The following is a 19,845-nucleotide window of genomic DNA, read 5'->3' on the forward strand; positions in this document are numbered from 1 at the left end:
GTACCTGTACAATTTCAACCACTCAATCAACGGCATTGTCCCCTGAAATTCTTGGACAGCAGAAGCCGTCTTTTGAGGCTCTAGGTACCTATGAAAACACTCTAGATTCCCAAACTCTGTCGTCGCTCTCGTCGTTCGAGTCCTCCGTAGCGCATTCACTTGTTGGGTCGAGGCTGAGACCCGCAAGCAACCTGATCACAACAGCTGCTTCTAACTGCGCCCAACTCACTGTTCTGCGACGGCATCGCCCCTGCTGAGAGATAAGCTGCGCCCTGCAGCAAAACATAGAAAATGGGCGGTCAAATATCCAAGATGATGGGCAAGATCTTCGGGTCGAGAGAAATGCGGCTGTTGATGCTGGGCCTCGATGCTGCTGGCAAGACAAGTGAGTCCAAAATGGCGCGGCTGCGCAGTCCAATGCATCATCCAGTGTCGCATGTGCTGTGTACCTTAACATACTGATGGCTGAACAGCAATCCTCTACAAATTGAAACTTAACCAAGATGTCACTACGATCCCTACAGTTGGCTTCAACGTCGAGACCGTCACCTACAAGAACGTCAAATTCAACGTCTGGGACGTGGGCGGACAGGACAAGATTCGGCCACTCTGGCGACACTACTTCTCCGGCACGCAAGGTCTGATCTTCGTGATTGACTCCAACGATCGAGCACGCATCGACGAGGCCAGGCAAGAACTACACAGGATCATCCTTGACCGGGAAATGAAAGAAGCACTCTTGCTGGTCTTTGCCAACAAACAAGATATCCCGGGCTCCATGACCCCTACTGAGGTGACAGAGAAGCTGCGACTCGGACAATTGAAGGATCGGACTTGGTATGTGGTGCCTAGCTGCGCTACTACCGGAGAAGGATTGCTTGAGGGATTGGTGAGTAGAACTCCGTCTGGAAGTCATGGTATATGTATTGACGCCATCCCTTGCAGAGTTGGCTCTCGACGAATGTCAAGGCGCAACCGAGGCCAGCACCCGCTAAGTAACACCCCGCGGCCGTTGCAGATAGTCTTGGGCGGCATTGGAGCATTCGAGTCGGTCTGGTGGCAGCGAAATGTGGCGATAACCCGGACGACAACAGCCATGACACCTATTCGCGATGGATCCCGTTCTGAGAAGCATTATGTGAATGGAGTTCAGGGCATTGAGATTTCCCAGCGTCACGATAGGGCGTGGGAATTGTCAGGCAAGCGAGGGATCAATGCTCTTCGGAAGGGGAAGATAAGTTGTGCATAACCGGCTTCGCCTATTTTGCCGTTGTTCATTTGCCTAACATTCTACCATATTTGACATATGAGCGAGGGACTGGCAGATAGAGGGAGGAAGGGAGTGGGCAGACAGGACTGTGCAAGTGGTTGAGGCCGGGGGGGTGGGATGGTCGATGAAGGCATCCAACGTTCTTTGAATTTGGGGAGACACGAAACGAGTCAGCGGTCGTTAGGTATCGGCTGGGGGGGCGGTTTGATGCAACCACCATTGTATTGTACTAATGTATGTTATGTTGGTACTACTCGTACTCGGCACCAGTATGAATGTTCATCGGGCGAGAGGAGTTTCCAAGGAGCTGGGGTGCAGCTGGTGGAGATGTGGAACAACACCTGCTCTTATCACTGCAATATTTTGGCTATCACCCTCACCGTCACACACCACCGTCTTTCCCACTGTTACGAAGACAACGGAATCTATGGACGGTCTTACATACCATGCTGCAGCTACCTGTCGAGGCGGGCAGGCGATACTCCTTCGGGCAACCGCCGTGTGGCGGCGCCCACTCTTGGGGCGAGCGATGCTGTTTCTGCTCCCCCATTTGGTGCCGGCTACTTCACACCCACCTCTCACTCACCTCAACCCCCCTGGCTCCCCATCTTCTTGCTTCCCGCCAGTACAGCGGATATGCACCAGATGCATGCCAGCATGCACCACGACGCCTTGGGCCCTCGCTCGCGCGGCCTTGCATAGGTACACACCACCGGCATCCCAAGGAACACGAAGTCGATATTGCCACCTCTCGTCTGCAAACCCCCTTTCAACGGCGGACCTGCATGAACCCCCCTGAATCCCAAAAGGAAGAAGCGCCAGCTGCAGCAGATCGTAAATGCAAGGCTAGGGGATCGTCTGCAGCGGCGGCATGGACGAAAATTCACAAACAAAACAATTAAATCCCTCTTTCGACAATTCCTCCAGTTTCATCGTCCTCAAACATCGACTTGCCTCGTGGCCGCCCTCCCCCCTGGCTGCCCTCCTGCTCCTCCTGCTCCTCCTCCCATCCTCATCTACCAGCAGCATCATCTGACTCTATTTAAATCCCGACTATTGCTCCTCCTAATTACGCCATCCCACGCCATCTCCAGCTTTTTTCGACCAGCCGAGACCCGAACCATCCCCCGCCCTCAGCCTGCTGCCACCTCCCACCTGCAATTGAACGGCCCGAGCCTGCACAACCCCCGTCAAGGTCTCGAACTCCCGTCCCTCGGTGGCTTCAAATCCTCCTCGTGCGGTTTTTGTTTGAGGCTTGGAGCCACTTTTCTCTCCCCCTCATCCTCGTCTAAGGTCTCATCGGTGGACTCTGGAGTCCACCATTCCCGGTGTCGACGTCAAGGCAAAGGCCGCTGTTAATAGCCAATTTGGTCCAAGGTCAACAGACCCTCCTACTTCCGGCACCTGCCAGTTTCATCCTCCATCTTAGCTGCAGCTGGACATAAAAAGGGATTTCTTTGTCTTGGGCCTTGTTTCCCGGTTCTACCAGGCTTTTTGAGTTCCCCTGTCCTCATCTTTGCGCCCTGCCATCCGTTGGATTATTTGGTTGCGGCCATGTCCGACCATAACGGCACAGTCAATGGTACCTCCAAGCCGTCAGTGTTGATAGTGGGGGGTCTCGGTATGTGCATGCCCTTACAATGTGTTCCAATGCATATGCGCTAACAGTTTTTGGCAGGCTACGTCGGCCGCTTCCTGTCCAAATACATTCATTCCCAGAATCTAGCCTCCAGCGTTCGTCTAGTTGACAAAGTCTTACCGCAGCTTGCGCATCTTGCCCCAGAATTCAGCGAAGCATGCTCCTCGGACAAGTTCATACAGGCCGATGCCTCTCGCGAGACCTCGATGGCTCGTATTTTCGAGCATCCGGGTGGACCTGACAGAACATGGGACTTTGTCTTCAACTGCGCCGGCGAAACGGCCTGGTCGCAGACTTCAGAAATATATAAATTGCGCTCGTGGCAGCTCAGTGTGACACTGGCCAATGAAGCAGCCAAACGGGGCGTCAAGTCCTTTGTCGAAGTCAGCACAGGCATGGTATATGCTCCGAACCGTGTCCCACGGAATGAACAAGACAAGCTGAAACCGTGGCTGAAGCTGGCCAAGGTGAAGCTCGAAGCAGAACAAGAGCTGTCGAGAATCCCGGGGTTGAATTTGGTCATCCTCCGTCTGGCGCACGTCTATGGAGAGTATGACTCGAAGTTCATCGCCAAGGGGTTGTGTCTGGCTCGGGTCTATCAGGAACAGCAAAAGGAGCTGAAATGGCTCTGGACTGAGGACTTGAGGATCAACACCGTTCATGTAGAGGACGTCGCCCGAGCCTTGTGGGCAGCGGCAGAGTGGAGATCGCAGAATTCTACTATACCGTCATCGTCCTCTCCGACAATCACTCGGAGACCAACACTATCAAAAGGAGAGGATGCCCCTAGCGGCAATGTGCCTATATTTAACATTGTGGACCACGGAGAAACAAGCCAGGGCAAGTTGGCCGACATTATTTCCAAAGTTTTCGACATTAAGACGGGGTTCCAGGGGACCATAATATCCTCTTTCGCAAAGATGAACCTCGAACACGTCGTCGATGACCTCAACGAGGACATTCTTCAACCATGGGCCGATATGCTCGAAAAGAAGGGCATCACGAAACCTGGTCCTCTCAGTCCTTTCTTAGAAAAGGAGTTGCTCAAGGACACAGATTTGAGTCTCGACGGCAGTTTGTTTGAGCGCGTCGTGGGTTTCAACTACGAGCGGCCCGAAGGCCTGACGGTGGAAGGTGTGAGAGAGATGATTTCAAGTTATGAGAAGATGGGATGGTGGCCCTGACGCCAGGTTTGAAGTGGATTTTCTCACCTCCGCGCCTCACGCTCGAACCTCAGCACGGATGCCTTCCCCCCCCCCCCCCCCATTTTGTCCCTTTTCTTTTCCCCCTCTGGGTTTATCTTGTTACTCATTTGGGACACCAGCTACCCAGAAAACTCTGTTTCCTCCTTCTCAGTTCAGAGCCTGCCATCATCTCCTTCAGACCATTCCAGCCAAGACGAAACCAACCAAATCAATGACATTCTGTGCGCGGGGAATCACGCTGTACATAACGAAGAGAAGACGAGACAAGATAAGAGTACTGGACGACAATGTAGTGATCAACCACTGTTTCAGATAGAGCTAATCGTGCAATTGAGGGACAGGGGGCATTATTATTACTATTACTAGTGGTAGTTACCGGGCAGGACAATATGGACCATCCAATGAAATGGAGAACGGTCCTATCCTAAGCATAACAAATAGTCTCTCAACCCGCCGGCTGAGAAGGACACCAAGCCACCTGATCATATTGTTGTGGAGGCTCTTGTGCCAGCCACTCTTCCTTCCCTGAGCAAGCCTCGCTTTCCATCCGTTAGGATAGTACCTATCACGGGTCGTTCATGGCCATCAAGGCCTGTACGTCTTGGTCAGCAGAATGGCGTACATCAACCCGACTATGTAAGCGTAGCCCAGTATAAAAACCTCCGACCAGAAATCACGCCATTCCCGATCACCTCCCCACTCACCGGTCACCCTCTGCGCTACCGTCTTCCCCCACCAGAAAACAGGTCCGCTTAGAGCGCCCAGGATAATGTAGTCGCGTCTGCTCGAGTCCTTGTCCTTGGGGAGCGACATGGCGAAGGCGCCGGCTGCGATGGGTCCGCCTATGGCGAGGAAGAACACGAACAGGTATCGGCGGTAGAAAGTCTTTCGGGGAGGTGCATTTTCTGCTGCTGCTACTACTGCCACCGTCGGCGCCGCCGACGGTGCCGGTGGTGATGGCGATGGCGGTGGTGGCAGAGGCTCAATGACCACGGCGGCCATCTGTTATTTTTTGATTCCTGTCAGAACATCTCTCCCGCAAAGACCGCTGTTGAACGGCATGAAAGGAGAGACTCATTACTGGTTCTGGTCTTGCTGGTGGGATATCTTCCGCCTCCTTGCTGCTATACCGGGGTAACTCGATACCATGGATGCTTGCCTCGTCAGGGGGATATGCGGGTGGCGGGCCCAAGGAAGGCATCATGGAGATTGGGATCGAGAAGTGAGAGAGGCTGCTTGTGTTCGTAAGAGAGACAAACGATAATTTGGTTGGGAGGCTCCTTGATGCCTAATTTCTGAGCTCTCGGGGCGCGAAGTGTTCTCTCGCTACTTCAACATCGCCCGAACAAGATGCAGGGGCGCTTTGTTTCAGGGGAGGATGTCGAAAGATCCAAGACGAAGAGTAAATGGGAAGATACGTCAACCTGGAGGCGCTTTGGTGAATGGTTCTTGTCGGCGCCTTCGGGCTCACGAATGACTTGGCCAGAGAGGAACATGGGGCGAGATTAAACCGACATTTTAAATCTGGAGAAGTCCAGGACGCTGGAGAGGAAAGGTTTGAACCTGACGGATCACGCCGTCTGAGTGTGAGGAAGGTACGATGATCAATGGCCCCTAATTCATTCCATCTGTCCTCTTGACTTTTTCACTCGCACACTGATAAAGCCTCGATGGCCTTCAAGTTCCCGCAGAGATGGCACATACCTTGATCCTCCAGAACTCGCGATGACCCTGCAAACCCTTTTCTCCTCAAGACCCGGCGGTAATGACGCATACTTTCATCCTCCAGACCCGCACACCCATTCGAGCCGCATGGCACAGGTCGTTCTGGAAGTCGCGCCAGCCGAGGGCGATGGTTTGCCAATCCGCTTCCGTAAAGTCGTCTGGATCGTTTCGTGATGCCAGACTCGGCGGACAAAACGAGTCTAGGGGTGTTGAATTGAGGGAAGATACCGCGACTTCTGGGAGACCGCTCGCTATCATCATGCTCTCCGGGTCCACGCTATCCCGATCTTGAACACCGCCGTTTTGGCAATGGTCCACGGAATTGACCTGGTCATCGCCGCCACCGGTTTCCTCATCTGCTAGAAGAGAACAAGCACCAACACTGGCGGGTCTCCGGACGGTGGCATTCTCAGACCGACCTGTCCACACGAATCGACAAACATCGTTCCATCCATAACTGAGCACCTAACCCAGGACGGCCGACGGGGAAATGTCGACGCGGTAGCATATGCCAGTGAAGAAGGGCGCGAGGGTGTGCTCCTCCACGGGTGCTGAGGGCCAGTGGTACGCTTGCGCGAGGGGTGCGGCCGTCGTGTGGGATATGGAATTGAAATGGCTTCGTGTGGGTAGACAAGAGACGCTGATATACACGGACATGAGTGATGGGAGAGACGGAGGGATGAGTGACCGGGAGACTAGGGTTCGTGGTAAGAGTGGTGCGCCGTCTGTCATGAAAGGTACATTCGATTGCGATGCACCCTGTTCACGATCGTTATCATGGTCACCGGCGAAACCACGAAGTTCTTCAGTTTGTGTGACAACGCTGACGGTGACCCCCTCCTTCTCCGGCGTGGCTTGGTTCGTTCCTTGTCCACGATCCAGCTCCTCGACTCGCATGATATGCACTCGCCACAGTTCCTCGAATGCTTGTGGGTCGCTGTCGGCCCGAATCTTGGCGAGACGAGCAATAAGTTCGATGATGGCATCCTCAGTACATTCGGGGCTCATTCTCTGGTTGGAATGGGCAGGAACTCTCTGTGTAATTTGAGATGCCAATTTCTCTAGCTTCCTACTTGCTCGAGCACGAGCGCGTGCATGAAACGCGGCCGCTGGTGACGATGAACGGGTGTCTGCGTCGGCCATGTACGAGTCTTCACCGTCAGTTGCTGCGCTACTGGGGGCTCTGGCTCGATGCGCCGGGCCCTGTGGGCGGCGGATGAACATCACATTGCGCATTTGGCGCCAGAGAGGCTCGAGGATTCGATGATACCTTTTGGCAATGCTCATTAGTGACGATTCCGTCATTTTCATGCCATATTCAGCGTCCAACTGAGCGCTGTCCCGTGGGGCATACCTGGTATCTGGAGTTTGATTCTTGCCTCTCACATAGACCAATTTGGCTTCCTCCTCATCAAGGTCCGTCTCGTCCAGAACCCATTCCGAGCTGGTTTTCCAAATGATATATCCGAACGCTCGGACTAAGAGATCGGTGACGTTCTTCAGACTACGGTCAGAGGCTCGCTGGATCTGCTTGTAGTGCTTGTTGCGTATAACGCGGATGACGCCGTTGTGGAAATCCTGATGCTTGTCCGGTCGGATCTGCAATTGACGAAAGATGGGAGCATAGAGCTTGCCACCCGATTCGGCGACGACAATGATGTTGTCGGTGAGTTTGCGCAATTCTGTGCCGGGGACGATGCTCAGGTCTGTGATGGGGGTAAAAGGAGGCTGCGGTCGATGTGTGTCTGTCTCAGACTCTGCATGGAGCTCGTCAGGCGATTCCGGGGACGCCATGCTTAATCTGCCGGAATATCGAATCAATGAGATAAGGCCAAAGGGCACGAAAACAAGCATCAAGGAGGTATAAAGAAGAGAGGTTGAAGGTTAAGACATTGGTTACTGTCAAGTGTCAATAAAGGTGTCGATGGGATTGATCCATTCTGAGCAAGACAACACTTTTCAATGACGGGCAAGTCATTGTATCGTTGATGAACAGTGAATCTGAAGCACGATGTGATTGATGTTTCCATGGCAGTGAGGCACAAAATCTTGTTCCTCAGTCCCAGCTCATTCATTCATCTGGACCGAGTCAGTCCACGCTACCGTCTGCGACCTACTGTGGTTGTCTACTTGAACACCCTGCCATCAATCTCAGCTGAAGCATCTGTCAACTCGCCCACCAGTTCGAAGCGACAACTCAGGTGACATTCGAGAAAGGAGCCCGTGATTTATCGAATGTTGACGTTGGAATTGCACCAATCTCGCTTCAAGCCACGTTGGTCAGATCGACGGGGGACAGGCCTTGCATGCCCAGGATCTACACCCTGGCACCCGAGTTGGCTGCCTTGGGGGGCTGAGCCCGAGAGCCCTGTACAGTACTTGTTGGCGCCCTTGGACACCCAATTGCCTGCTGGGGAGCGAACTGCCACTGGTTGGCAGCCTAAGTTGGGCTACCTTGTACTGGGCATAATTCTAGTGGCCAAGGGGACTAGGCCCCAGGGAAACTATTGCCGTCAGCAGAAGCTTGGGCCCATCCATCAACCGTGGCTTGTGCTGCTGACCTCCCCCTGGTCGTCTGCGTGTTTCCTGCGTCTGAGACTTTCCATCGCCGTCATCATCATTCTCCATCGTGACGCGCTTCTGTAGTCTTTTGCCTCATGCTCTCATAGCATTCCAACCGGTTCACCTCTCTTTTTCCTTACTCCTCCACAGCGGCCCACATCCTCCAACAATGTCATGGAAGCTCTAATCTATAATGAATCACCCATCGCAGAATATCTGGAGGGAGACGCCATCCCCTTCGAAGCCGCCGAACCTTCTTCACCTCCTCCTTGCGCTCGTCAAACCTATGCCCCCCGAGGTCTGCCCAGACTGCGCGAACGATTACGAACGTTTCGCCAAACCGCTGCTTCGGTGACAGATGTCGCAAACGAACAGTTTCTCGAGCGCTTCCGCTACGTGATTGTTGCCTCCCAGCTTCTCGCAGACGAACCGAAGCCGAGACGACAACTTCTCCAACATGATCAACCATTCGCTCCACATACTCTCTCCCTCAAAGGTGCTTGTATAACAGCCGGAATTTCCTTCTCGGTCGCGTGGTCTCTTCACCTGCTCCAGCGGGGATATAGAACATCTCGGTCACATTGTTCAACTTGGTCAGAAATATGCATATACTCATTATTGTTTATTGGGGGTTGTCTGGTTCTTTTGTACTTTGTTCGGCGTCAATATCTCGAATTTGTGCGGCAGTCTGCCGGGTCAACACTGGGAAAAGTTGTGTCGAATTCACATAATTATGATAGTATTGCGGCGGAAGCGCTTCGATTCATTCAAGAAGTTGAGGTTGTGTCTCGTGGGTATGAAATGTAAGTGCATGGCTTGTGTGGATATTTTGTTTCCCTATCATTGCTGACACATGTACAGTAGCCATCCATTACCTCCAGTCAGTCGACTGGAAGATAAAAACTCTCCGAGTCGCTGCCGTGACCTACGGACCACTCTTGGAGTGACCTTGACGGCCAGCATCGTCCGATGCGTCGAAGCTCACAATGCCGTCCAACCATTTGTGAGAGACCTCGACCTACAAAGGTACCATGACATATACGAAGTCTCGATGCAGGATTACACCGATGCCGTTGCGTTTGCAAATGATTCTCCCCTAGACTCCCGGGACTCCCTGAAGGAACTTCGCTTCCTTTTCCGACTCCAACTCATTGCAAGGAAGGTTTTCCTTTGTGATCTGCTGGCCCTTCACTCTGGCTCCACCTGGTACAACGTCCGCCAGTGGCGATTGATATGCCATGTGCTGGAAGGGTTAGATGGTGCACTTTCCCAAGCAAGCCAAGAGCTCCACAGCGCAGTAGTGCGCGAAGAATATGGTGAAGATTGCCAGGACGCTGTATCGGAAGAGGCCGAACCCGCGGCTGAACGGAGCATCGACGCCACTACGCCGCAAAAGAGACACACCAAAGCTCAATTACGCCGATTCGAAGCGGTGGCCAATACTATCCGATCACTGAACGCCAAAATCCATCTCCTGAGGGAAGAAATTAACTCGTTAAAGTCGAAGGATGACTCTACCCTGAGCACAACTATCACTGGCCATTATGAACAGCTTGGGGCAGAGATTCGAAACGCCCTTGTCGAATGGGAAAAGGGGCGAAACACCATGTTCCTCAACGTGGGAACCGAATCTGATAATCGTTTCTCCCGAGCATCCAGTGGTTTGCGATCACCAGCATCGCCATCTCCGAGCAGTCTGGGCGGACTGACAGTTGTGGATGGCGGGCCTGCAGAAGCGCTAAGGCTGCTGAGTGGCGGCGAACGGAGTCCTTCTGACGGAGCAGGACTGGATGAAGAAGTGTTTGAAGCGGTGGCCTTGCCGCGCAAGAGAATGTCTTGGGCACCAATGAGCCGCGAAGAGAAGCTCAACCGACTCCAAGAGGACCGGAGGAAGCGGGCAACCTTCCAAGAGCATGCCGAAAACACCACCAACATGTTGCGAGAACTGCAGATGGTTATCAAGCATCGTCCTCTGGCCAGATCGGACACGCGAATTACTTCGATATGATGGACCCTGCGGTCTCGATCGCGGCACCTCGGCTTCGCCTAGTCTAGGTTCTGTGATTCGGAATCGAGACTTGCCTTGTTTCAACATTGACGACAAATATTTCATGACGCACATGCAGGGAGTTCAAGGTATGATTCTCGGGGATGCGCCATGTTTGAACGGATTGCTTTCGGCTAGAGTAAAGTCGGGCGTTTTCAATATCACCAAAAAAGTTCAGGGTCACTTACCGAGGCAAAATGGTCATATTTCGGTGGGACGCGTTGTTTGTTTTGGGCATTTGCACGAAGATTCACTACTACTTGGTCGGTATGGGAAGGCCGAATGAGAGACGGCGACGTGGGAAAGACCTCTGAGATCCCGGTGCCTAGCGATGGAGGAGGTCAAGGAGAAGCGGCTAATGGCGAGACCAGAGGGATTCACACATGTTCTTTCCTTTGTGAGGTGGTGGTTTCCGAGTTGTGAGGGCATGGAAATATGAGGGAGGATGTTCGTGATATAAAAAGGGGCGGATTGGGCCTCGGCCCTGCCACAGATTGTGTACTATTCGGTAGCCCAGTGCTGGCCAGGCTTCGAGAAGTGTGCGATGGTTAGTAATGAAATGCTGCAGAGCTCTCGCTAGAATCCCTCAGAAGGAGAACAAGGAATCCGGGCCACCGTGATCCCGGACTCGGATCTGTCAACAGCCCGGAAGTGTGGCTGATTACCTGGGACCCAGTACAAGTAGGCTCATTAGGCCTCACTAGCCTTCGTGGCTCCCTCTCTGGGGCTTTGCTATGTCTGTGACTGGCAATTGCCGCTGCTTTGCTGGGTTCCGATAGCCGAGCCATGTGAGAGAGAGAGAGGTAGACGAGGAGCGAAAGCCCGACCTGAGGCATCTGGTTGGGCAACACTACGGTCTGAGCACAGGCACCGGGAATTCCTCTCTATTCCCTCCGGCGCCAGCCCTATCCCTTGTCCAGTTACTTACATCCTGTTCATCCACCAGTCATGTTCTGTTGCGTTATTTCCCGATATTGTCCTCAGCCATCGATCAAGACGGGGGATCTTCATTCAGAATCCCCCGGACGGTTGCAGCCTCATCGCGAGCGTGTCGCTGCGTTCTTTTTCCATCCATCACGCTGGCTCTCGAATCTCACAGATGTCTCTTGGGCCTTCTCGCGCACAACGAGGCGGGAAATAACGACGTAATGAGGGTGAGCATCGCTACGCGTCGGATATGGCTCATGGCGAATCCTCCCCTCGCTTCCGCAATGCCTTGGCCCTTGGCGCATCAGCCTTTCCTGCTTCCACCGAAACCGAAATAATACCCATCGGCCATCAACCTTAGTCAGATCTGCTTTCTTCAACACGCCCTCTAATTCTTCGTCCATCATCTTCCAACGACATCAGAAGAGAGGAGGCAAAAGGCCTCATATTGGCGCTCTCCGTCTCAAACCTCGTCGATCCGCATCAAGCCCTTTCTCTGTCCCTGGAGCCTTTTTCAGATCCGGTCAGCCGGCCCCCACCGAGCCCTGTCCATCCCCGTATTATGATCATCGTTTTCTCTCACCAGGCGATTGTGCTCGGTCCAGACTTGTGAATTGTGGCAGCTTTGGCGACGCCTTCAAGTCCCAGAGCGAAACTACAGGGCCCTCTCGACAGCATCGAGCTATACTATCTCCCGTCGAGCCGCTCAGGTTCTCCGGAAGCAGCCAAGGCATCTAGAAGTGATACGGTAATCCATTTCGGTCACGACGGCCTGCTCGCTAGGCCCATGTCCAAAAGACCATTTTTCTTGCCACAGATGTTAGGCAAAGTCTTTTCGAGAGTGTCGTATTGTGGCTGCAGGTAGGTCCAAGCCTCTTTTCCCTCAAAGGAAACACTTACCTCTTTCTGGCTCTCTTTGACGATCGTCCAAATGGGCCATGTCATTCACACCCCCGTCAGCCCTGGGTGTTTAACTAGGAGTATATCTCCAACCGGACGTTGCCCCTGGGCCTTGGTTGGAAGAGCGCATTTGCCACGCGCCAAATTGCAAGGTGTGCCCTCCTGGTCCTATTGAACTGTTCTTATGGCCTGGCGGTGGCTCGAGCGCATCAAAGTCCCTCTTTGCAAATGCAAGTATCGTCTAAGATGTTGCAAGTACTCTTATGATTCGTTGGCCTGTCACGCACTTTCTCTTTCCATTCAACAATTTCGCCCGCGAACGACTGCAGCCACATCTCCTCGCAGTTGCCCCTTAGGTATATAGTGACCCCGAGTTGCTGTGGCTGAGGTCTATTTCAATATCTCATAAGAAACGAGTTTTCGCAACCTCCTCCATATAACCCCGTTTGGAAGGCTTGCTATGTCGAGCGGGACACTGTTTACACCTACTCCTTTCAGCCGTTTCGAAACAGTCAGTAGAGAGCCTGTCTAACCAATTTGACAATCTCTCACCGATTTCCCGGTCGACATCAGAGCATGTCACGCCAGGCGTTCGGGCTGGATGGGCTCAATCTGATGGAGGAAGCGCGCATCGAAGGGGCCATCCGAGAAGTTAGGCGCGTCGCAGATACCAATCCTTCTGCCCCAGAATCGTGGGAACAACGACTACACGTCGCCAGGACGGCGATCGCAACCTTGGACTCGACAGGGTTCATGCAGATGCCTAACAGAAATATTGACCGCACCTTCGTCATTGCTTCGTTGCAAAGTCTGGCTTATCATGATACGGAAGGCGTTGGAGTCGCCGATATCGCGGAGTGGTGTATGAATCAGTGGTTGTTATTACTACAGAGAAACACAGATGATCTTTCCGCGCTCAGGGGTTAGTCAACTTGCACAGCTTACCAATCTGTGCCCTCTCCAAAACATCTACTTACATAATGCCAGGACTGGGTCAAGCGTGGCTAGCTCGATCGCAAAATGTTCTTGCCCGAATCCATCGAACCGAAGGCAGCTCCTCTAGCGGGAGCAGTGGCCGACCTCAAAGCCTAAGCGAGAGACTGTCATATTCAACGGCTGAAGAGTTCAGGGATGCAGAACGCGCAACTGCCGAAGCTGACGCCAGAGCACACACGGCCGATTATGTGGAAGCACGCGGAATGCTCATTCCGGCGGTCGACTATTTCTCTAGGGCTGTCGACGTGGCCGAAAGCGAAGGAGAACTCACCGGGGAGCTGCTCTCAGAGGTCAGGACGATTTCCTCCTTGGTCCATATATCCACCGCCATCTCCGCACATCAAATTTGGAAACATAAAAACTGACTGATAGTGGTCTCACCACCTTACAGGCCGCCGAAGCAAACATGAGCCTTGGCAACGTCTCGTATTCCCATCAGAACGAGCAATACTTCCACAGCGCCATTCGGTACCTGCGGCGAGCATCGCAGATACCCGGGTTTCGCTTATCTGCTTACCTACAAAGGTACTGGCATTTTTTCTCCGGCTCCAGCCTCCAGGTGACATGACAGTCTTTGACTAACTGCGTACTTAGCTACCTCGACGATTTTGGCCGGTTGGTAGACTGACAGTTTCAGTGGAGCGCGAAGTCTCTCCAAGCTACGATGCATGAAAGGGAGGAAAGGGCAAGGTTGCAGGCAACCAAAGCGCTGGCGCACATCAAATTCATTTTGTTTTCTTCACACACGTTCTGCTGTGCTTATTTCTTTTAACCAGAAAGTCACAGCCAATAGCTCTTCAATCTTTGGAATGTAACGGAAACTTTTCGTCTTGTTTCATCGACCCATCCTTGGTGAATCGGCCAATGCGATCTACGAGGCCCCCTTGGACGTCAACTATACCTCTGCCTGTTCCGCCCGCGATGCTCTCTGCGCACTGCCTGTTTTAGGTTCCCTCAACTCAGGATATGTGCCCTTTCGCAAAGGTGTGCCGTATCCTCGACAGAAGGCCAGCATCTCCCCCCACAGGGGCGAGAGCCCACGTGGTGCAGATGGCACCAAGGCCACGTCGCAGCCCCAAAGATGGCATCCCTACCATATATTTGGGACCCATATCGCCACACGTTAGGCTCCATCGTGCCTCGTCCACCATGAATGCCTACTCGTCGGTCCGGTTGGCCCCTTTTCTCCCTAACATAGATGCGGGCACATGCGGTTCCGGTGACAGGGCTGGTAAAGGTCCGCACATCCAGTGTAACGGTGGCAGTAACGAACTACCCATATTAGGATGGCAGGGCGGGCACCTTGAGTGGAAAGGAATTCACGCTGTGGCTCTAAGGCCAGGCGTAGCTTGTTGTGGTGGACGGACATCCCGAATGGACTTAAGTCTTATGAAAAAGGTGCTGCAACGAGTAGGAGGACTTTTCCCCCCTTGTCTCCCTGTTGTCAGAGAATGGGGACGTCCAGATAGGCCAGTGTTTAGTGGCGAACACAGTGGTGCGAATACGGGGAGGTTCAGGTACGGTCGTAGCCTCACGAGGCTGAGTGCTGCCTATTGATTACCGAAAGCCAAGTTCAACAACAGGGCGCTCCACGTGACGCACAATGTTGAAGAGTGATTGGTATGTATCGCGTACTGACTACCTTGTCTCGATGTACGCTGGGCTATGTGAGATCAGATACAGCGAGTGTCTTTCATTTCTTTGGAAACTCGGAAATCGTACAGCCGGAATGAGCATTAACGCTGGCTAAGCACAAAAATTACGTCTGCACCTAAAGGGAATCTCTGTGATGTTGACATAGGGCCCAAGGGTAGTGTAGGGACAGCAGAAGGCACTGGCATTCTGGAACGAGGGCCAAGGGGACCCAGACAGGAGGGCCAACGCGATACCAAAATGCCTCTCGCGGGTAATGATGACGCAGTTGGTGAGCCGTGTTGGCTGTTGTCGACTAGGTCGGCGGGCGCCGCTCCTGGGGGATTTGAAACCGCAAAATAACGCTTTACGCTCAATTCGGTACGGAAAATGGATGGGCCGGCAGAAAGGGTTTGATATCACGTGATTAAGCACCAAGACAAGAAATCAATTTGCCCCAAAGAAGCTTAGCTCAAACGCGCATCGCGACCCGTGTCTTGCCATATCGAAATTCAGATTGACCTGTCCCTTGCGACTGTTTTGTTCTGTTGCATTGTCCAGCCTCCAAGTCTACCCGAGAAACCGAGTTACTGATCATCGTCTTTTCATCTTGACCGGAAGGTTAAAGCACAACCAATTGCAAAGAGTGAGGACCAGAGACATCACACAAGGAACGAGACTAACGCCCCGCAGTGTTGGAAGCACGTCTTGAACAGGCAGCGATGCTGAAGAAGGTACTATTCCAATCTCTATTTCCAGGCCAGTATCTAAAGGCTTTGCAGGTTGTGGACGCTATCAAAGATCTTGTCCAAGATTGCAACTTCGACTGCAATGACTCCGGGATCGCCCTGCAGGCCATGGACAATTCCCATGTCGCTCTCGTTTCCATGATGCTCAAAGCAGAAATGTTCTCTCCCTACCGATGCGACCGCAACATTGCCCTTGGCATCAACCTCAATTCCCTGACCAAAGTCATCCGTGCCGCCCAGAACGAAGACATTCTCACCATCAAGGCTGAAGACTCTCCGGACGTCGTCAATCTCGTCTTTGAGAGCAGCGACACGGATCGTATCAGTGAATACGATATCAAGCTGATGGATATTGACCAAGAGCATCTGGGAATCCCTGACACGGAGTATTCGGCCACAATTGAGATGCCCAGTGCTGAATTTCAGCGCATTTGCCGCGACTTAATTGCCATGTCGGAATCAGGTGTGTGGGAACGGCAACAAAATAAGAGAGCGCAGGAGAAACAGTGAATACTGACGTTTTCTAGTGTCTATCGAGGCAAGCAAGGATGGCGTTCGCTTTTCGTGTCAAGGCGACATTGGAAGCGGCAGCGTCACCATTCGACAGAACTCGTCCGTGGACAAGCCGGATCAAGAAGTCAAGATCGCTCTAAGTGAACCTGTCTCTCTGACGTTTTCGCTCAAATACCTTGTCAATTTCTGCAAAGCAAGTAGCCTCTCCACGAAGGTCAAACTCTGCCTCTCCCAGGAAGTGCCTCTTCTGGTGGAATACAACTTGTCAGGAAGCAGCTATTTGCGTTTCTATCTGGCCCCCAAGGTATGTTCTGCGGCAACATCCGGCGTCATATCCGAGGTGCTGACCTGGGTGATTTACAGATTGGTGATGATGAGTGAACAAGCAAAATGGGGAGCCGACGATGGCAAATACTATCCTGGAACCCACAGATTTACCATGACGTGATGCGATCAACGGTGGTTGTTGCGGATTCCGCACATGATCAATGACAATCACCCCTTGTGTTTGAATTGATTTACGAGCAGGATATTCGATGAACTAGCTGGTATTGGTGAAGAAGAAGACGATGATGATGGGTGCGGGCAATTTTCGGCCATGATGTCTGTAAAGTGGTGATTTGTGTGCGGGATCGAAACCGAGCAAAGGTTGGGTCCCTCAGCCTTGTGCTTATCGGGCGAGAGGCGAGGCTGTCGGCGGGTCTGGAGACTTGTCGTCATACTAGCCTCAAGAAAATTATTCTGATACTCACCCACCCATGCCTTGTGGCCACTTTTACTCCCATCGCCTCTTCTCCTTCTAAGATAGACACAAAAGCCGACCTTTTTATTGACACCAAGTGCATTGTGCTCGCTGAACAAACTCTGTTCTCTTTTCTGAGATCTCCACCGCCCCCTGTACCACAATCGAGCCAGATGAAATGAGGTTCCATGAAGTGTCAATACCAGAAACAAAAGTCCTGGCCATAGCGAGCCATGTATGTTGCTTCCACTGTTAGACCCTGACCCCCCCCACTCCCCCCCTTCCCTGCCCCTCTTCATTCTTGGGAGGGAGAGATCTGGCCGGCTAGACTCTTCAAACTCTCGGTTGGCACGGATAGATAGGGCTGACGCGACAAACGGGCAAGGTCGTCTATGGGTGAGTTGCGTCTGCACCAAGAAATTTTCTCTGTCTGCCCTGCCTTACCTTCTACGGCGCACGGGGGCCCCGATTGTCGAGGCAACCATCGGGATGAGGATGGTGGTGACGACGACGATGATTATGCCACTCAGTCGGACGCTCGTACGTCTCTACGAAAAAGTCGGTGACTGACAGTCTATTGGGTTGTCTATCCCTTCAGATATGTCGGTAATACGATGGCCACGTTTGTGATGCAGGTGCTTGGATGTGATGTTGGAGCCATCAATACAGTGCATTTCAGTGAGTTACTTTTTCTCTTCTTTCCCCCCGTCTCCTTAGCATGGTCTACATCCACGGTAGGCTCTCAGGCTGTGCAATAAGCCACCCACTTCCCTCCGAGATCTGATATCATATGCTGCCAAACCAGGCCTCGCTCAGCACACCCCTTCCTTCTCTGTCCGCCTCATAAATTTACCTTTTAATATGACCCGTTGTCTGACTACAACCCTTCTTGCCGCCCCTTCAAAGGCAATCATACAGGATACCGCCAATTCAAGGGTCGGAGAACGCCCGCCACCGAGATCCGCGAGCTCTATGACGGCCTCCGCCAATCCTACCTGACGGATTTTGACGTCCTATTGTCGGGTTACTCACCATCCGCCGAAGTCGTCGAGGCCATCGGCACCATTGCCCGAGACCTGAGGTACCGCTCCGCCGTTCATCCCGGAGGGTTCTTCTGGGTCTTGGACCCGGTGATGGGAGATCAGGGCCGACTATACGTCAGCGAGGATATTGTCCCTGCGTATAAGCAGCTCATTAAAGAGGCCGACTTGATTCTTCCGAATCAATTTGAGGCCGAACTTCTAAGCGGCGTTTCCATTTCGAGCCTGAGCGGACTAGCCAACGCCGTGAGGACACTGCACGCTGTGTATGGGACGCGGCACGTGGTGGTGACAAGCGTGCGGGTTGGTAATTCCACAAGACCCGTCACTGACGAGGCTAAGGCAGAGGAAACCGAGGAGAGTGGGACCTTGACTGTCGTCGGGAGCAGTAAAAGGCAAGACGGCAGCGCGAGGCTATTCAAGGTCGAGGTGCCAATGCTAGATTGCTATTTCAGTGGGACGGGGGACATGTTTGCGGCACTGATGGTCGCGAGGCTGCGCGAGGCGTGCGCACAGATGAAGCTGCTAGACAGGCCCTCGTGGATGCCCGATGATGCCGTCGAAGCCACCGACCTGCCCCTCGCGAGGGCCACGGAAAAGGTCTTGAACAGCATGCACATGATCTTGGAGAAGACCATGGCGGCCAGGAATGAGGAAATGGCCATGTTCGGCAGAAGTCCCGGTGCCAGCGTGGGAGGCGTGGAGGGAGAAGGGGAAACAGTGGGTGAGGGCAAGAGGAGGTTTTTAGCCGAGAACAAGGCCGCCGAGGTGAGGGTGGTCAGGAATGCAAAGGACTTGGTCCACCCCGAGGACCGGTACAAGGCTGAGGCAATGGAGCTGTAAATAAAGCCTAGAAGTCTGAAAAAGGGCCTACAGTTGATACCCAGAGACAATTACACCGTTTTCCACACTGAGCCTTTCCCCATACTCTGAGCGGTCTATCCTTTTCTTGTATCAAGGAGGTACACATGGCACAAAATATCCTGACGCCTTTTTGTCTGCTCTATTGACCTTGGCCTGCCCAAGAGCGCCCCAAAAATGACATAATCCGGTGTGTTGCAATCCGGTCTGGATTTGGCTCAGCCCGTGCTTCCAAACCCGCCTGCTCCGCGGACGCTCTCCTCCAGATCATTGACCTCGACAATATCAGGAGTGTATATCCGCTCCAAGACCAACTGAGCAATGCGGTCGCCCTTCTTCACCTCAAAGTCGACCTCGCTGTGGTTGAAGAGCAGGACCTTGACCTCCCCTCTGTAGTCCGCGTCAATGACGCCGGCTCCCGTGTCGATAAAGTGTTTTGCAGCGAGGCCCGATCGAGGCGCTATGCGACCGTACGTTCCTTCCGGCGTGGCGATCGACAGATCCGTAGAGACGAGAGCCTTGCCTCGCGAGGGAATCGTGATGGGTTTGGCGGCATAGAGGTCGTAGCCTGCGGCAAACGCCGAGCCTCGGGTCGGGGTCGAAGCATTGGCAGAGAGCTTCTTGATCAAAAGGGGCGGTTGGGATGTTGACGACAGTTTGGGGACCGCGGTGGTGTTTGTCGTCGTCGAGTCGGCGTTTGAAGACATCTTGGATGGAGTGTCAGACTTGAGACGTTTGGGTAATGGAGAGTTGGGCAGCGAAGGAGGCAAACGGTCTGCGTTCTTGTGTTCCGGGGGTGGAGGAGTCGATGCTCTCGTCATTGTTCATGTGGGATGTTTGTTGGAGGTTGATTGGGAGGGAGGAGATGTAACCCCTCGACGCGTGAGGAGCGCGTTTTGCGCTTCGGGTAATTGACATTGCCACGGCAATGCACTCGGTGATGCGCCGTACTAAGCGCTACGTCGGGGCGTGCGATCCTTGTGGCCCCTCGACCCGTAGTACATCCGGCAGCTGGTCTTGTGCAAACCGAGGTTAAG

General features: G+C 53.2%; 9 protein-coding genes across 9 annotated transcripts; 6 read left to right on the forward strand and 3 right to left on the reverse strand.

The window, feature by feature from the left end:
* Positions 1–291: 291 nt before the first annotated feature.
* Z519_05738 (ADP-ribosylation factor 6) lies at positions 292–999 on the forward strand (the record flags this gene model as incomplete). Its single annotated transcript, XM_016763478.1, has 3 exons — positions 292–385; positions 474–889; positions 946–999. The coding sequence occupies 3 exons, from the start codon at positions 292–294 to the stop codon at positions 997–999; spliced, it is 564 nt and encodes a 187-aa protein (XP_016619802.1).
* A 1,825-nt stretch (positions 1,000–2,824) lies between these two features.
* On the forward strand, positions 2,825–4,093 carry Z519_05739 (uncharacterized protein; the record flags this gene model as incomplete). The annotated part of the gene is made up of 2 exons (XM_016763479.1): positions 2,825–2,891; positions 2,949–4,093. The coding sequence occupies 2 exons, from the start codon at positions 2,825–2,827 to the stop codon at positions 4,091–4,093; spliced, it is 1,212 nt and encodes a 403-aa protein (XP_016619803.1).
* Positions 4,094–4,699: 606 nt separating this feature from the next.
* Z519_05740 (uncharacterized protein) lies at positions 4,700–5,116 on the reverse strand (the record flags this gene model as incomplete). The annotated part of the gene is made up of 1 exon (XM_016763480.1): positions 4,700–5,116. One exon carries the CDS (start codon positions 5,114–5,116, stop codon positions 4,700–4,702), a length of 417 nt encoding a protein of 138 aa, XP_016619804.1.
* A 747-nt stretch (positions 5,117–5,863) lies between these two features.
* Positions 5,864–7,633, reverse strand: Z519_05741 (uncharacterized protein; the record flags this gene model as incomplete). Its single annotated transcript, XM_016763481.1, has 2 exons — positions 5,864–6,258; positions 6,310–7,633. 2 exons carry the CDS (start codon positions 7,631–7,633, stop codon positions 5,864–5,866), a joined length of 1,719 nt encoding a protein of 572 aa, XP_016619805.1.
* Positions 7,634–8,575: 942 nt separating this feature from the next.
* Z519_05742 (uncharacterized protein) lies at positions 8,576–10,409 on the forward strand (the record flags this gene model as incomplete). The annotated part of the gene is made up of 2 exons (XM_016763482.1): positions 8,576–9,204; positions 9,263–10,409. The coding sequence occupies 2 exons, from the start codon at positions 8,576–8,578 to the stop codon at positions 10,407–10,409; spliced, it is 1,776 nt and encodes a 591-aa protein (XP_016619806.1).
* A 2,442-nt stretch (positions 10,410–12,851) lies between these two features.
* Positions 12,852–13,636, forward strand: Z519_05743 (uncharacterized protein; the record flags this gene model as incomplete). The annotated part of the gene is made up of 2 exons (XM_016763483.1): positions 12,852–13,197; positions 13,263–13,636. 2 exons carry the CDS (start codon positions 12,852–12,854, stop codon positions 13,634–13,636), a joined length of 720 nt encoding a protein of 239 aa, XP_016619807.1.
* A 1,989-nt stretch (positions 13,637–15,625) lies between these two features.
* Z519_05744 (proliferating cell nuclear antigen (pcna)) lies at positions 15,626–16,546 on the forward strand (the record flags this gene model as incomplete). Its single annotated transcript, XM_016763484.1, has 3 exons — positions 15,626–16,115; positions 16,180–16,469; positions 16,529–16,546. 3 exons carry the CDS (start codon positions 15,626–15,628, stop codon positions 16,544–16,546), a joined length of 798 nt encoding a protein of 265 aa, XP_016619808.1.
* A 975-nt stretch (positions 16,547–17,521) lies between these two features.
* Z519_05745 (pyridoxal kinase) lies at positions 17,522–18,790 on the forward strand (the record flags this gene model as incomplete). Its single annotated transcript, XM_016763485.1, has 2 exons — positions 17,522–17,585; positions 17,814–18,790. The coding sequence occupies 2 exons, from the start codon at positions 17,522–17,524 to the stop codon at positions 18,788–18,790; spliced, it is 1,041 nt and encodes a 346-aa protein (XP_016619809.1).
* A 236-nt stretch (positions 18,791–19,026) lies between these two features.
* Z519_05746 (deoxyuridine 5'-triphosphate nucleotidohydrolase) lies at positions 19,027–19,629 on the reverse strand (the record flags this gene model as incomplete). Its single annotated transcript, XM_016763486.1, has 1 exon — positions 19,027–19,629. The coding sequence occupies one exon, from the start codon at positions 19,627–19,629 to the stop codon at positions 19,027–19,029; it is 603 nt and encodes a 200-aa protein (XP_016619810.1).
* Between the last annotated feature and the right edge of the window lie 216 nt (positions 19,630–19,845).

This window comes from Cladophialophora bantiana (genome assembly GCF_000835475.1).
Source record: "Cladophialophora bantiana CBS 173.52 unplaced genomic scaffold supercont1.8, whole genome shotgun sequence".
In the NCBI taxonomy this organism is placed as follows: domain Eukaryota; kingdom Fungi; phylum Ascomycota; class Eurotiomycetes; order Chaetothyriales; family Herpotrichiellaceae; genus Cladophialophora; species Cladophialophora bantiana.